General features: G+C 40.4%; 2 protein-coding genes across 6 annotated transcripts in view; one reads left to right on the plus strand and one right to left on the minus strand.

Annotated features, from left to right (window-relative positions):
- MITD1 (microtubule interacting and trafficking domain containing 1) overlaps positions 1-8,365 on the minus strand; it is a 10,054-nt gene extending 1,689 nt beyond the window's left edge. For 2 of the 5 annotated variants that reach the window (XR_001883206.1, XR_001883207.1), the window contains exons 1-6: positions 8,043-8,238; positions 3,551-3,652; positions 3,063-3,151; positions 1,116-1,252; positions 949-1,035; positions 139-254 (exon numbers count right to left, since the gene is read on the minus strand). Coding sequence is in view for 2 of the 5 variants with exons in the window: in XM_017861370.1 (XP_017716859.1) it covers positions 139-254; positions 949-1,035; positions 1,116-1,252; positions 3,551-3,652; positions 8,043-8,193 (593 nt within the window). In the remaining 3 variants the exon portion in view is untranslated. Of the gene's footprint in view, positions 1-138; positions 255-948; positions 1,036-1,115; positions 1,253-3,062; positions 3,152-3,550; positions 3,653-5,839; positions 6,259-8,042 lie in introns of those variants that run through there. The other 3 variants (XM_017861370.1, XM_017861369.1, XR_001883208.1) reach the window with 2 other exon arrangements.
- Positions 8,366-8,370: 5 nt separating this feature from the next.
- The window catches only part of MRPL30 (mitochondrial ribosomal protein L30), a 17,638-nt gene continuing 12,004 nt past the window's right edge, over positions 8,371-14,004 (plus strand). Inside the window, 2 exon segments of the mRNA XM_017861372.1 lie at positions 8,371-8,461; positions 13,878-13,955. Of these exon segments, the coding sequence (XP_017716861.1) occupies positions 13,905-13,955 (51 nt within the window). The 5' untranslated portion in view covers positions 8,371-8,461; positions 13,878-13,904.

Consider the following 14,004-nt stretch of genomic DNA (forward strand, 5'->3'; position numbering starts at 1 on the left):
AAATGACTAAATGGAGGTTTTTTTGAATTTTAAATATTTATAAATAAATATTAAATATATGCAATTATATAAAACATTTTTTAAATTTTTTAAGTATATATCGACTGCATAAAAATTAAAACATTATTGTAGACGAACCTAATTTCTCGGTCATGTATTGAAGAAGAGTACTGCACTTCCAACAGCACTCCATGACTCCTGAGTGACTCTTCTATTTCTTGCAGGCCCCTACTTTGCTGCACTTGCTCAGTGCCCTGTTAATTGCAAAAAAACGATTATCTGCCTCAGTTATTATTGTTATCTTAAACTATCCCTAAGCTACACAATCTATATCATAGGTGGATTAAGATGGAAATGTTCTATACTCGTTTCAATGTCTACTATCTCAAAGAAGCAACTAAACAATGGAGGTAGTTTAAAGAGCAATTGTTTTTATCAAAATAATTTTCTTTTCTAATGTGAACATAACTCCATCCTGTCTCCTTAAATGTAGTTTGGAATAGTTTTAGTCATCCAGGTGGAGCTGACTTCTTTTGAAATCAATCGTAGAAGTCATAATTATTTAGAAGCATTCCTATTTTAAGTCAAAATCAAGATAGAGATGCCCACTACCACATCATGCTACCAACCCCCAGATACAATAATTGGTAAAGCAACAAAATTGTCCATAGTGCAGACAGTGTGATTGCCTCCTAGAATATCCAAGAGACTAAACTAACAAACTATTTGAATAAGCGCATTTAGCAAAGTGGCCAAATACAAAATCAGCATCCTAATATCAGTAACATTTTTTCATGACATGCTATGCATTCTGTTAGATAATAAGTTAATTCCCAAGGAAATAAATCTAGCTGAAGCACTGCATCTGTGTTTTCCTTGACGGGACTACATCTTATAACTGAATAAAGTTAATAAATTAAGAAAGAGTAAGTGCTTTCAGGTACCTACTTCATCCAGAGAGGTGAGAAGGTGAATAGTTTTTACTTTACATGGTCTCTTAATAAGCATCTCACAAAATCGAAGAAAGTTATACAGCTAAAAGACATTAGAATGGATTATTACTAACTTAGTACATTGAATATAGTATTTCACTATATTTTAGTACGTTCACATACCTGATGAGTATGTCTAATATAAGGATCTTCTATCCAAACTTCTGTAACTGTCTCATTAAGATATTCGCGAAAAAGTGACTCATAACTGAAACCTGTTGCATTCTCTTCTATTTTAATTTGCTTGTGATATTTTCCATCTATAAAACACAGGCTTCAAGAGTAAAACCAGTGACCATTTTTTTTAAACATTTTATATTTTATATATAGTGATTAATCTGCATCAGATACACATTAATTTTTTTCACGTATTCATTCAGCAAATACTTATTGAATGCCTACTAAATATCATACACATTGCAGGATGTTACGCACACAAACGTATTTAAGGCAAACCATTACATTAGTGATTTCTGCCTTCACAGAGGCTAGGCAAGGGGGAAAATCCAGAGGTTTCCTGGAACAGGTCCTTGAGCCGGATCCTATAGACCAGGCAGTTTGTTGAAGGGAGTAGTGTATGTATAAAGGTATCCAATAACTTCCTGTCACCATAGGTAGCACCACATACTATAACTCAGTGGCTCTCTGGTCCTTCTCTTCAGACTTGTCTTTTTATGTCTTGTAATCTAATAACTAAAGTGAGTATTAAACATGAATGCAGGGCAGGGCGCGGTGGCTCACGCCTATAACCCCAGCATTTTGGGAAGCCGAGGTAGGTAGATCATTTGAGGTCAGGAGTTCGAGACCAGCCTGGCCAACATGGTGAAACCCCACCTCTACTAAAAATATAAAAAGTAGCCAGGCATGATGTCAGGCGCCTGTAGTCCCAACTACTTGGGAGGCTGAGGCAGGAGAATCACTTGAACACAGGAGGTGGAGGTTACAGTGAGCTGAGATCACACCACTGCACTCCAGCCTAGGCAACAGAGCAAGACTCTGCCTGAAAAAAAAAGAAAAAAGAAAAAACATGAATACAGTATAATATGGAGTTCGAAGTCTTTCTTGGCACGTGTAGAGTTTTAAACAGAAATTTACAGTACTTAATAACCCAAGCTAAAGACTGGGATGTCACAGGATCAATAAGATAGATCTACTGCTTTTGTTAATTCAAAATGAACAGTGAAAAGTTATCAGAAACCTTTAAGGTTTTAAAAAATACAACCCCTGGCTGGGCGCAGTGGCTCACACTTGTAAACTCAGCACTTTGGGAGGCCGAGGTGGGAGGATCACCTCAGGTCAGGAGTTAGAGACCAGCCTGACCAATATGGCAAAACCTCGATTCTACTAAAAATACAAAAATGAGCCAGGCATGGTGGCGGGTGCCTGTAGTCTCAGCTACTCAGGAGGCTGAGACAGAAGAATTGCTTGAACCCAGGAGGCAGAGGTTGCAATGAGCCAAGGTCGTGCCACTGCACTCCAGCCGGGCGACAGAGCGAGACTCCGTCTCAGAAAAAAAAAAAAGACCCCTAATGCTAGTCCCTAAATTATACGTTATATGGTAGCCCCTAAATTATACTTTACACTTTGTTTAAAAAATCAGTAGTTTGGATTCTGTTCCAAATATTTCCACAGAGACAATGTTGGCAACTATGCCTCGTTTTTTAAGCCAAGATAGCCACAGAGAGGTTAATTTAATGCCATGTACTCAAAACCACAATGCTGAAGGTACTATATTTCATCAATGTTTTGGAGTAAAATTTCATTCTAAATTTCAAATTGGGGTGAAGGAAACACAATTTTATTCGTACTGAACAAAGGAGCTCAGTGGGGGATCCCCAGGGTATGTACTGGTACAGAATAGCAGGAAGAGATGGGGAAAGGGGTGTAGAAAGTATAGAAAGGAAGAAAAGCTGGGGCCTGGGGGCACTGGCTTTTCAGGGCAGCAGTACCTTTGGCTATAGAAAGCAGCAAGTATGCACTCAGGTAAGGGTGGATATGGCCATTTACAGACATTTGTAAACTGGATGCTTAGGAGCAGGGAACTAATAATCAATAGGGAACAATACCTACCTGACCTCTAATCATTAGGAATGCTTAACTCCTGAGGTGTTTTGATTCACAACAAAATCTGAGGGAAATCCCAGGAATTTCTTTAGCTTCTTTCATGATTTTGGTCATTTCATAAAGGGAAATATAAATAAAATACACAATTTACATTCAGTATTCCTCTGTAGTATTTCTTAACATAGGGTCCACACATAAGCTTCATAGGGATTTGTGAACCCCTTAAAAATGGCACGTAACGTTCTCCAGGATGTATAGCTTTCATCGGATGTTCAAAGGTCAAAGGGATGTCTGACATTCCCACCCCCAACTAAAAAAAAAAAAACAATTAAGAACAACTCCTATATGGGAGTGGAAATGCAGATTAAATCCTGTAAGCTCCCAGGGACAATTGGTCCAGACCACACAGAGCTCCAAAGGGCAGGAGCCAGAAACACTGGGTGAATGGACGATCTAGTCGTTTATGGATATGTTTTCTAAAACAGCCTCTTTACCTTCTTTTTCTTGCTCCAAGTACTTCTTTATGTTTTCCGCTCTGTCCATGTATTTGGAAATTTTTTCTCTGAGATTACATCTCTTAGTATTATCTTTGGTACCTACAAATTTAAAAATATATATCTTAGCAAGTATGAAAACAATTTTTCTATTTAATTTGGGCATTGTTTTCAGTTTCTCAAGTTTTCTACAAATATCCTATCCTTTAGTATGATTTGCCTTAGTCCTCAAATACACACGATAAGCTCAAATTTGGCTTGAACATCCAAGACCTTCATATTTACACAAAGCATGTGATGCAGCTTGGTTTGGGAGTGGGAACGCTTGACACTATGTCTCATCTCTGGGACACCAAATCTGGTGGGATGAAAGGTGGCTCATTACATGTCAAACTTATGTCTGAGCACTATTTTATCCTAATTACCCACAAGTTTGAAGTTTTTGCATAATTAAAAGATAGCAAAAAAAAATTTATCTTCCACAAAACCAGCTACTCTTCTAGACCTCCCCATTATATAATGCACATTTTTCCAGCTACCACAAAATGTTATTTTGAATATACATGATCATAAAGTTTTACTCCAAGCACCCATTCTCCCAAATCAGTCAACAAATCACTTCTTGTTCCTTCCCTTCTTTCCTTTCAACATCGCTTATATTTTCCATAATAATTTCATTTTTTGTTTATTTTGAGACGGAGTCTCGTTCTGTCGCCCAGGCTGCAGTGCAGTGGCACGACCTCGGCTGTCTGCAGCCTCCACCTCCCGGTTCAAGCAATTCTCCTCTTAGCCTCCTGAGTAGCTGGGACTACAAGCACCCACCACCATGCCTGTCTAGTTTTTGTATTTTTAGTAGAGATGGGGTTTCACCATGTTTTGGTCAGCCTGGTTCCTGACCTCAGGTGATCCGCCCGCCTCGGCCTCCTAAAGTGCTGGGATTACAGGCGTGAGCCACAGTGCCCAGCCAATAATTTCATTTTAATCTCTCATTTTAAAAAACATTGAGTTAATTTTATATTTACAGAAAAGTTGCAAAAATGGTACAGATACCTCCTTCACCTGGATTCTCCTAATGTTAACATATTACAAGCCATACTACAAATATCAGAGCTAGGAAATTAACGCTGAAACAATCCTATGAACTCATCTACAAACCTTATTTGAATTTCACCAATTTTTCCACTAATGAAAGTGTTTTCTGGTCTGGATCCCATATTGCATTTAGTTATGTGTCCTTAGTCTCCTCCAATCTGTGTTAGTTCCTTAATCTTCCTCTGCCTTCTATGACCTTGACATTTAGGAATAATATTGGTCAGTTCTTTTTGCAGAATGTCTCTCGTTTTGGATGGTCTGATGTTTTCTCATGATTAGACTTGGTTTATGCATTTTTTGGCAAGAAAATCACAGAAGTGATGTACCTTGCTCAGTGGGTACGTGATGTTTATGTGTCTTACTACTGGTGATATTAACTTTGACCACTTGGTAAAGGTAATGATCAAATCAGGGTAATTAGCATATGTGTCATCTCAAATATTTAGTTTCTTTGTGGTAAGAACCTTGAAAATCCTTCATTCTAGCTATGTTGAAACATACAACACATTATTAACTATAGTCACCCTATTGTGTAATAACACACCGGAATTTATTCCTCTTATTTAACTGTATTTTTTTTTTTTTTTTTTTAAGAGAGACAGGGTTTCACCATGTTGGCCAGGCTGGTCTCGAACTCCTGACCTCAAGTGATCTGCCCACCTCGGCCTCCCAAAGTACTGGGATTATAAGCATGAGCCACTGTGCCTGGCATCTAACTGTAATTTTGTACCCTTTGACCAACCTCTCCCCATTCCTCCTACCCCCTGCCCTTCCCAGCTTCTGGTAACCACTATTCTACTCTCAACTTCTCTATCAACTTTTTCAGATTCCACATATGAGTGAGATCATGTGGTATTTGTCTTTCTGTGTCTGGCTAATTTCACTTAATTTCCTACAAGTTTTGTCCATGTCACAAATGACAGGATTTCAATTTTTATGGCTGAACAGTACTCCACTGTATATATGTACCACATTTTCTTTATCTATTCATCTGCTGATAGACACTTGGATTGATTCCCTATCTTGGCTATTATGAATAGTGCTACAGTAAGCATGGGAGTACAAATACCTCTTCAATGTCATGATTTCATTTCCTTTGGATATATACCCAGTAATGGGATTGATGGATCATATGGTAGTTCTCTTTTTAATTTTTTGAGGAATCTCCATACTGTTTTCTATAATGGCTATACTCACCTCTTATTTTGATTCCAGCAGGAGCTCCTTAATTGGTCTGCTTAACTTCAGTCTCTACAGGTTAATATCTACTTTACATCCTTGCCATATTCAGTCCTTTATTCAAGAAATATTTATTGAGAACTAACGACATGCCAGGCACTGTTCTAAGTGCTGTGGATACAGCAGTTAATACAACAGACACAATTCTCCTCTATTGTTTAAGCAGGAAGAAAGAGAACAATAAAAATAAGTTGGTAAAACATGTATATTAGACTGAGATAAGTGCTATCAAATAAAATAATGGAGGACAGGGAGTGCTGGGATGGGGTTATAATTTTACACTGGAGGTCTGGGAAAGCCTCACAAAGAAGGTGATATTTGTGTAAAGGCCTGGAATAGGAGAGAGTGTGCCATGCAAATAAGTATCTGTGAGAAAAGAGCACATTCCTGAAAGAGACAAGCCCTGAAATGCAACTCCAATTATGTTACTCCTTTGTAAAAACCTTAAATGGTTTCTCCTTGCCTGTGGAATGAGTTAAAATCTCCTGGTAGTCAAGGCATTCACAATGTGATCGAAGCCCCTATCGACCTTTAAACTTTACTTCTCACTCTTCCTCTTCAGACACGTGCTCAACCAAACTACTTATTTGGTAAGACAGCACAGGAATTTGAAGACTCTTAGATGAATTTCTGACTTCTGAAATTTTTTCCTCCAAAGCCCCAGTCAAACTCCACCTCTACCTTTCCACCCTCCCATGACCTTTAACTGTTGAAATCCTCATTGTGCCTATCTATAGATATCTCTCTCCTGGCACTTATTGCCTGTATTAGCGCTATTTGCATTTTGGTCTTAACCCATCTATGTCATGTTACATGTAACCTCTACTGGATCAATGAAGCACACTAGAGAAGAACTGTGATTCTCCTGCTTCAGATTCCTGGTGCAGCCAAAACTTGAGCAGTGTTCCGCCTGACCAACACAGTACACCATCTCTCTTCTGGGATTCAGTATACACAGGCCCTGGGCTCTGACTGTGACTCTACCACCTCCTAGTGGCAGAACTTGAAAGCGAACAATATTTTTTATGCTGTAAAGCGAGAACACCATCAACTCCTACTTGATAAGGCAATTGGTACGGATGAAACGGGATCATACTTTTAATGTTCTCTGCGATGCCTGGCACTCAGCACTGAAACGTGATAGCTACCCCTATTGCTGTTGCCACTGTCATCATTATCATCAGATAATGCCCCAGGCAAGGTAGAGTTTATAGTTTTGACCAAAGCACCAAACTATGAAGGGCTTCCCTCTGCTGCCTCAAAGCTTCAGTAACACTTTAATTAAAAGAAGCTTAAACTAGAAAGCACAGAGGGAGCTTAGTCCAGACTGGGAGTGTCAATAGGTTGGGGAGCAGGAGTTGATCTTATCAATTTAATACATAAATATTGAGTGTCTGCTGTGAGCCAGGGTTGTGCTGGGTGTTAAGGAATATTTGGGTATTTCTCAACATTGAATAACTAAGTAATAGGAAAAGTCTCACTGTCCCCTCCACAGCCCTGGGCATTTCTCACACCGAACTTCATCCGTTTAAGAAAAACTTTTCTTCTTCTGCCGCTACATAATTTTACTTTGGCTTGCTTTAAATGCAAATGTTTAAACAGAAAATTAAAAACAATCGTATAATAAACACCCTTATTACCCATCACCTAGATTTTAAAATTAGCATTTTGCTCAGAGCTTCGATTTTAAAAAAATTTGCTTAAGGAAAATTAACTAAAGACATCATAGCATCTCTTTCTAAAACACTTTGGTCTGCATCCCTAAAAATTTAGGATAGTTTTCGGGAAAAAAAATCATATTGCCTAAGAAAATAATTTTAATGTCACCCAATCTATATTCAAACTTTTCTAATAGATCCAAAAATGTCTTTCAAAGTTCGTACAAACCCAGGTCCTATCAAAGCTTATATATTACACTGGGTTCTATCTCTTAAGTCTTTTAAAATCTAGACTAGTAGCCTCCCCACCTTTTCTAGATGACATCAATCTACTAAGATCTAAAGGAAAGCGGCCCAGTTGTCCTGTAGAATATCCCACCTTCTGTATTTAACTGCTGCTTCGTGGTGCGGAAGAATCGTTTTTAACTCATTCACTTCACCCCAGACACAGCAGGAACCAGCCCCTTTTCCTCAGGTCCTCCCCGCCTTGCCTCATTGCTCACCTTTCAGAACCTGCAGGAGCAGATCAATCCCCTCTTGGTAACACACCAGAGCCTGCGGATACCGCGACTCCGAATCTAGTTCTACCGCCCGCTTGAGCACAGTGGCTGCAGCTGTGCTCTGAGGCTCCTGCCCCAGCCCGGACTTCGCCATAATTCCGGGAATTCTCCTCCACCTCAACCCAGGCTGAAGTTAAGCCGGCCTGCCGCGCTTCCGGGAAGTGGTCATGTGACACCCAGGCGCCTGCGCTCTCTTTCTAGGGACTTGCCTGAGGGGGAGGGATTTCGTCGGAACAAAAATGCCCTAGTTTGCAGGTCGCACTCACTGCGACGGCAGGCTTTGAGTGTAGCACTTGGTAGCTCTTCCTCTGTTCTGCTTCCCTTCGGTGGAAAAGTTCAGGCTGAACGTTTAGCGGGTGCTGGTGAGTGGGGAATTAGTGGCCGAGAGTGCGGCATTCTTCGCAAGGTGTATCCGGGAGCACTCTGCAGATCCTAATTGATTTTCCCTATTGCGTTCTGAGTTGGCAGGTTACGGCAACCTAAATGGGTCTGCGCCAGATCCCGTCACATTGGCTCGCTTAAGGCCATTGGCCTGCAGGATCCCCCCGTTTCCCAATTCGCGGGATCCAGGGCCACGCGGTTTTTTGGGCCCAGACTCGGGAGCTCAAGAATGGAGCCGCCGAGGCTGGACAGCTTGGGAAAGGGAACCCAAGCAGCATTTTCTGTGCTTTATTGATAATTTAGGGTTGCCATTGGGGATGAGGGTTGCTTTTTTTTTTCTTTTTGTAATGAAGATAGAAAATTGTCTTTGTTTTTGTATTGCTTCATTTTGTAATGCAAACATGCCAGAGTTGGCAGTTAGAATATTTGCCATTGTATTAAAATTGTGATTTGTTACCATTTTGATCGAGACCTACCAAAAGCTGTTTGTTCTGCCCTTTTGCCAGGAGGCGGTAATGAGGGCTGCCTACTGCTTGTTAGGCACTAGGAGTTCTGAGAAGAGACACGCTTCCAGCCTTCAGAGATCTCTGGTATCTCTGCAAGAGTGATTCTATGTTTTACATTTCAGAAGTGTTTTTCTCCCTTTAATAATTATATACATTGACGGTTTAGAAAAGAAATCGCTTTTAGCGTTCCTGTTGCATGCATGGTCATTGTAAAAGACAACTATCGGTCGGTGTGGGGAGGAAAACACCTTTTTTCATACCCCAGGCGTATATTAACGCTTTTCTGACAACCTTCCAGAATTTTTCTGTAAATAGACACGTTCACATTTAAAAAAAATAGAAATGGGATCATACTTCTGTGATGCCTGGTATTTTCCTGTTTTACAGTAGGAGACAGTAACTTTTACTTTATTAAAACGTATTCCTTGCCAGGCGAGGTGGCTCCTGCCTGTAATCTCAGCACTTTTGGAGGCCGAGGCGGGAGGACCGAGGTCAGGAGATCGAGACCATCCTGGCTAACACGGTGAAACCCCGTCTCTACTAAAAATACAATAAATTAGCCGGGCGTGGTGGCGGGGCCTGTAGTCCCAGCTACTTGGGAGGCTGAGGCAGGAGAATGGCATGAACCCGGGAGGCGGAGCTTGCAGTGAGCCGAGATGGCGCCACTGCACTCCAGCCTGGGCTACAGAGCGAGACTCCGTCTCAAAAAAATAAAATAAAATAAACGTATTCCTTGAGTCAAACGTGGTGACACCTAGCTCCAATTACTGGGAAAATTGAGGATTGCTTGAGGCTGAGTTCAATACCAGGAACTTAGCGAGACTCTAAAATTTGTAACTTATGACTATCACACCTTCAGTAGTCTGTAAATATTTAAATTTCAGTTATTCTGCAAAAAAAAAATATTATGTGCCTGCTGTATGGCAGATACCACTTTACATAGATGCTTGGGATACTTCTGTGAATATAACAGACCCAAAACAACAAAATCTAAAAACCCCTTTCCTATGGAATTAGCATGGTATTGAATAGACATGCACCAAACAACAAACCTAACAGATAATTAAGTTACGTTAGAAGATACCCACAATAGAAAGAAAAGAGAGGAATTGGAAGTGTTGACAGTTGAGGTATGGGTGAAAATGTCAAATGATGTAATCTGGGTAGACCTCATTGAAAAGGTGAGATTTGAGCCAAAAATTTAAAAAGATAAGGAAATGAGCCATGTAAGTATCAGAATCATTCCAGGAGAGGGAATAGTCAAAGGGAGCATGCCTACTTGACTAGTTCTAGATCAAACAAGGGGGGCAGCATGTCTAGTGATTGAGCAGGAGGGTAATTGGAGATTGAGTCCTGGAGGTGGGGAAGGTTGGCAGTGGTGTACTACAAAGACATGAGGGTGAGGATTAAGAAATAGAGCCGGGCGTGGTGGCCCACGCTTGTAACCCCAGCACTTTGGGAGGCCAGGCGGGCGAATCACCTGAGGTCAGGATTTCAAGACCAGCCTAGCCAACATGGCGAAACCCATGTCCACTAAAAATACAAAAATTAGCCCGAGGTGGTGGCGCGTACCTGTAATCCCAGCTACTCAGCAGGCCGAGGCAGGAGAATCCGTTGAACCCAGGAGGCAGAGGTTACAGTGAGCCAAAATTGGGCCACTGCACTGCAGCCTGGGCTACAAAGCAAGACTCCGTCTCAAAAAAAAAAAAGAATTTGGTTTTCACTGTGATCGAAATGGACAAGCATTGGAGGTTTTAATTTTTTCATAAACTTTATTTTTGAATAGTTTTAGATTTTCAAAGAAGTTGTGAAGATGGTACAGACTTCCTATATATGCTACGCTGTTTCCCCTTACATGTTTGGTATACCTGTGTACAATTGATGAACCAATATAGATATGTTATTAAAGTCCATACTTTATTTAGATTTACTTAGTTTTTGCCAAATGTCCTTTTACTATTCCAGGATACCACATTACATTTAATGGTCATGACTTCTTCCTTAGGCTCCTCTTAACTGTGACAGTTTCTCAGACTTTCCTTGTTTTTGATGTCATTGACAGTTTTGAGGCAGTTAGGTATTTGGGAAGATACTGGTCAGGTATTTTGTATGGTGTCCCTCAATTGGACTCTGATGTTTTTCTGTTAGAGTAGGGTTATGAGTTTTTGGAGGGACGACCATAGAGATAAAGGGCCCTTCTCATTCCTTCATACCAAAGGTGCCTGCCATCAATTTGGCTTTTATCAGTGTTGATTTTTTTTTTTTTTTGCGACGGAGTCTCGCTCTGTCGCCCGGGCTGGAGTGCAGTGGCCAGATCTCAGCTCACTGCAAGCTCCGCCTCCCGGGTTTACGCCATTCTCCTGCCTCAGCCTCCCGAGTAGCTGGGACTACAGACGCCCGCCACCTCGCCCGGCTAGCTTTTCTATTTTTTTTAGTAGAGACGGGATTTCACCGTGTTAGCCAGGATGGTCTCGATCTCCTGACCTCGTGATCCGCCCATCTCGGCCTCCCAAAGTGCTGGGATTACAGGCTTGAGCCACCGTGCCCGGCCAGTGTTGATATTAATTAACCTTAATCACTTGGCTGAGAAAGTCTTTGTCAGCTTTCTCTAATGTTATTTTTCCCCTTTTCTGTCCTGTACTCTTTGGGAGCAAGTCATTAAGCGTAGCCCACACGTAAGGAATGAATAGTTTTGCTCCACCTCCTTGAGTAGAGAGTATCTACATAAATTATTTGGAATTCTTCTGAATGGGATATTTGTTCTTTCTCATTAACTTATTCACTTATTTATATTAGTATGAACTTAGGGTTGTTTATTTATTTATTTTGGTTTGGGTTCTAAGCCAGTAATACTTTGTAACTTATTTTGTTGCTGAAATTGTTCCAGCTTTGGCTACAATTGACTCCAGTGTCCCTTTGACATACCCCTTCATTATGTTTTTTCCAGTAGTTCCTTTCTGGCATTACAAAGTGCTCCAGACATAATCAGCCATTTCTCAAAGGAGCACTGGTTCCTTTTATTAAAGACTGCAGCCAAGATCTGGGCACCGGGCATGCTCATTGCCACTGAGTGCTATTGCTGTAAGTCCTCTCAGCTGACAGAGCTAACCCATGTGTGTATGCCTATCTATTATTATTTCTAATCCCTCAATAGCTCTATTAAGCTAAACATTATAAGGTATGTAAGGATCATTGTAGCCTTCCGCTCTTGCTTATATGTAACTTCCCACTTCGACAGTGAGAATCCTGGCTCTCTGGAAGATTTTTGAGCAGAGCGATATGATCTAAGATTTAATGAGATGATTTATTGCTGATATACAAAAAAGATATTAGGGGAATTGGAATGGAAGCAGAAGTCCAGTTAGGATTTTGTTGAGATCTAAGTGATCAGAAAGATTTTTTATAAAGTGTGAAGCTAAATATGTTGGATTAATACCTAACCTTGATACGAGGAAGTCTGGTAACATAATTTAGCATTAGATAGGTTCAGTTGCTGAGGAATATTTCTGAGGTCTGGCTCTTTTCAGGAGACGTCTTGCATTGATACTCACAGTTCCATTGCTTTATCCACATCACAGGAAAGACTTGCAGAACTTGAATGAACTAGAATCTGCGGGACACTGAATTACAACACTTAACCTATTTTAGTGTGTTAGAGCAGAAGGCTCCAAATCCCAGGCCTCAGACCCAGACCATTTGCTGGCCAGCTAGGAACCAGGTAGCACAGCAGGAGGTGAGCTGCGGTTGAGTGAGCATTACCACCTGAGCTCCGCCTCCTGTCAGAGCAGTCCAGCATTAGATTCTCATAGGAGTGTGAACGCTGTTGTGAACTGTGCATGCAGTGGACCTAGGTTGCATGCTCCTTAGGAGAATCTAATGCCTGATGATCTGAGGTGAACAGTTTCATCCTGAAACCTTCCCTGCCACCTCTCCCTATCCATGGAAAAATTGTCTTCCATGAAACTGGCCCAGTGCCAAAAAGGTTGAGGACTGCTTTTAAGAATACTTTTAAGAGTATTCTTACTAGCTTTGCAATAATTTAATAATAATAAAAACTACCATTTATTGAGGGCTTCCCACATGCCATGTGCTGTTTTAGGTGCTTTGTAGAATAACTCATTTGCATTTCTTCTTTTCTGGGGGAAAAATTGTAACGCACAAATTAAGTAACCTGTCGGACATATACATGTAGTTCATAAACTTAATCTTTCTGCTTTCAGTATAAGTCAGTATAGTAGGCTACAGTTGTTTTGTGTCTGATTAAATAAATATGACCTTTTTAGGTTATAGAAGCAATGTGTGTGCATTGAAAATAGTTAAAAAAAAAAACAAATAAAACAAATTCCACTTTTTAACAGAAAGGTGTTATGGTTTAGTGAAAATGCACTCGCCTAGAAATTAGGAGAATGGGATTCCAGACCACATACTTTATTGATAACTGAATGCCCTTGGATAAATCATTGAACTTTCTGGAATTCATGATCCTCATTCATAAAGTAAGGATATGGGCAGTCAGTTCTAATAGGAGTTGAGATTTCTTCAGTCCCTTCAGGCTCTTTAATTTTCTGTGATTCTGTGGCAAAGTATTCTTTATCTGCCTTCATTGTTGAAGAAGACACTTTAAAATGATAGTAGTTTTGTGGAATCAGTCTAGGTCTGACTCATTTGGTGAAAATGGGATGTGGTTTATGTGTACAATTACTACCTGTGGTTGAATAAAATACGTATAAATTAATTCATGCCCTTATTGTACTAAAATAACCAATATGGTTTACTGTTAAACTTAAGTTTACAATTAATTTGCTGCTTAGTTTTTTAATACTAGAGAAGGGAAAACCTGTTCATTTCCAGGACATAGTTGACTCATGGGTCTGCTTCCTACTTCCCACAGCCTCTAAAGAGAGCAGTCACTGCACTTATGGCTGGGATTTTGCGCTTAGTAGTTCAGAGGCCCCCGGGCAGACTACAGGTAAGTGTTTCTTTTCAAGAATTTGTCTTTTTCCACCCCTTATGATTTT

The sequence above is a fragment of the Rhinopithecus bieti genome, unplaced genomic scaffold (genome assembly GCF_001698545.2).
Source record: "Rhinopithecus bieti isolate Rb0 unplaced genomic scaffold, ASM169854v2 scaffold_61590, whole genome shotgun sequence".
Lineage (NCBI taxonomy): Eukaryota > Metazoa > Chordata > Mammalia > Primates > Cercopithecidae > Rhinopithecus > Rhinopithecus bieti.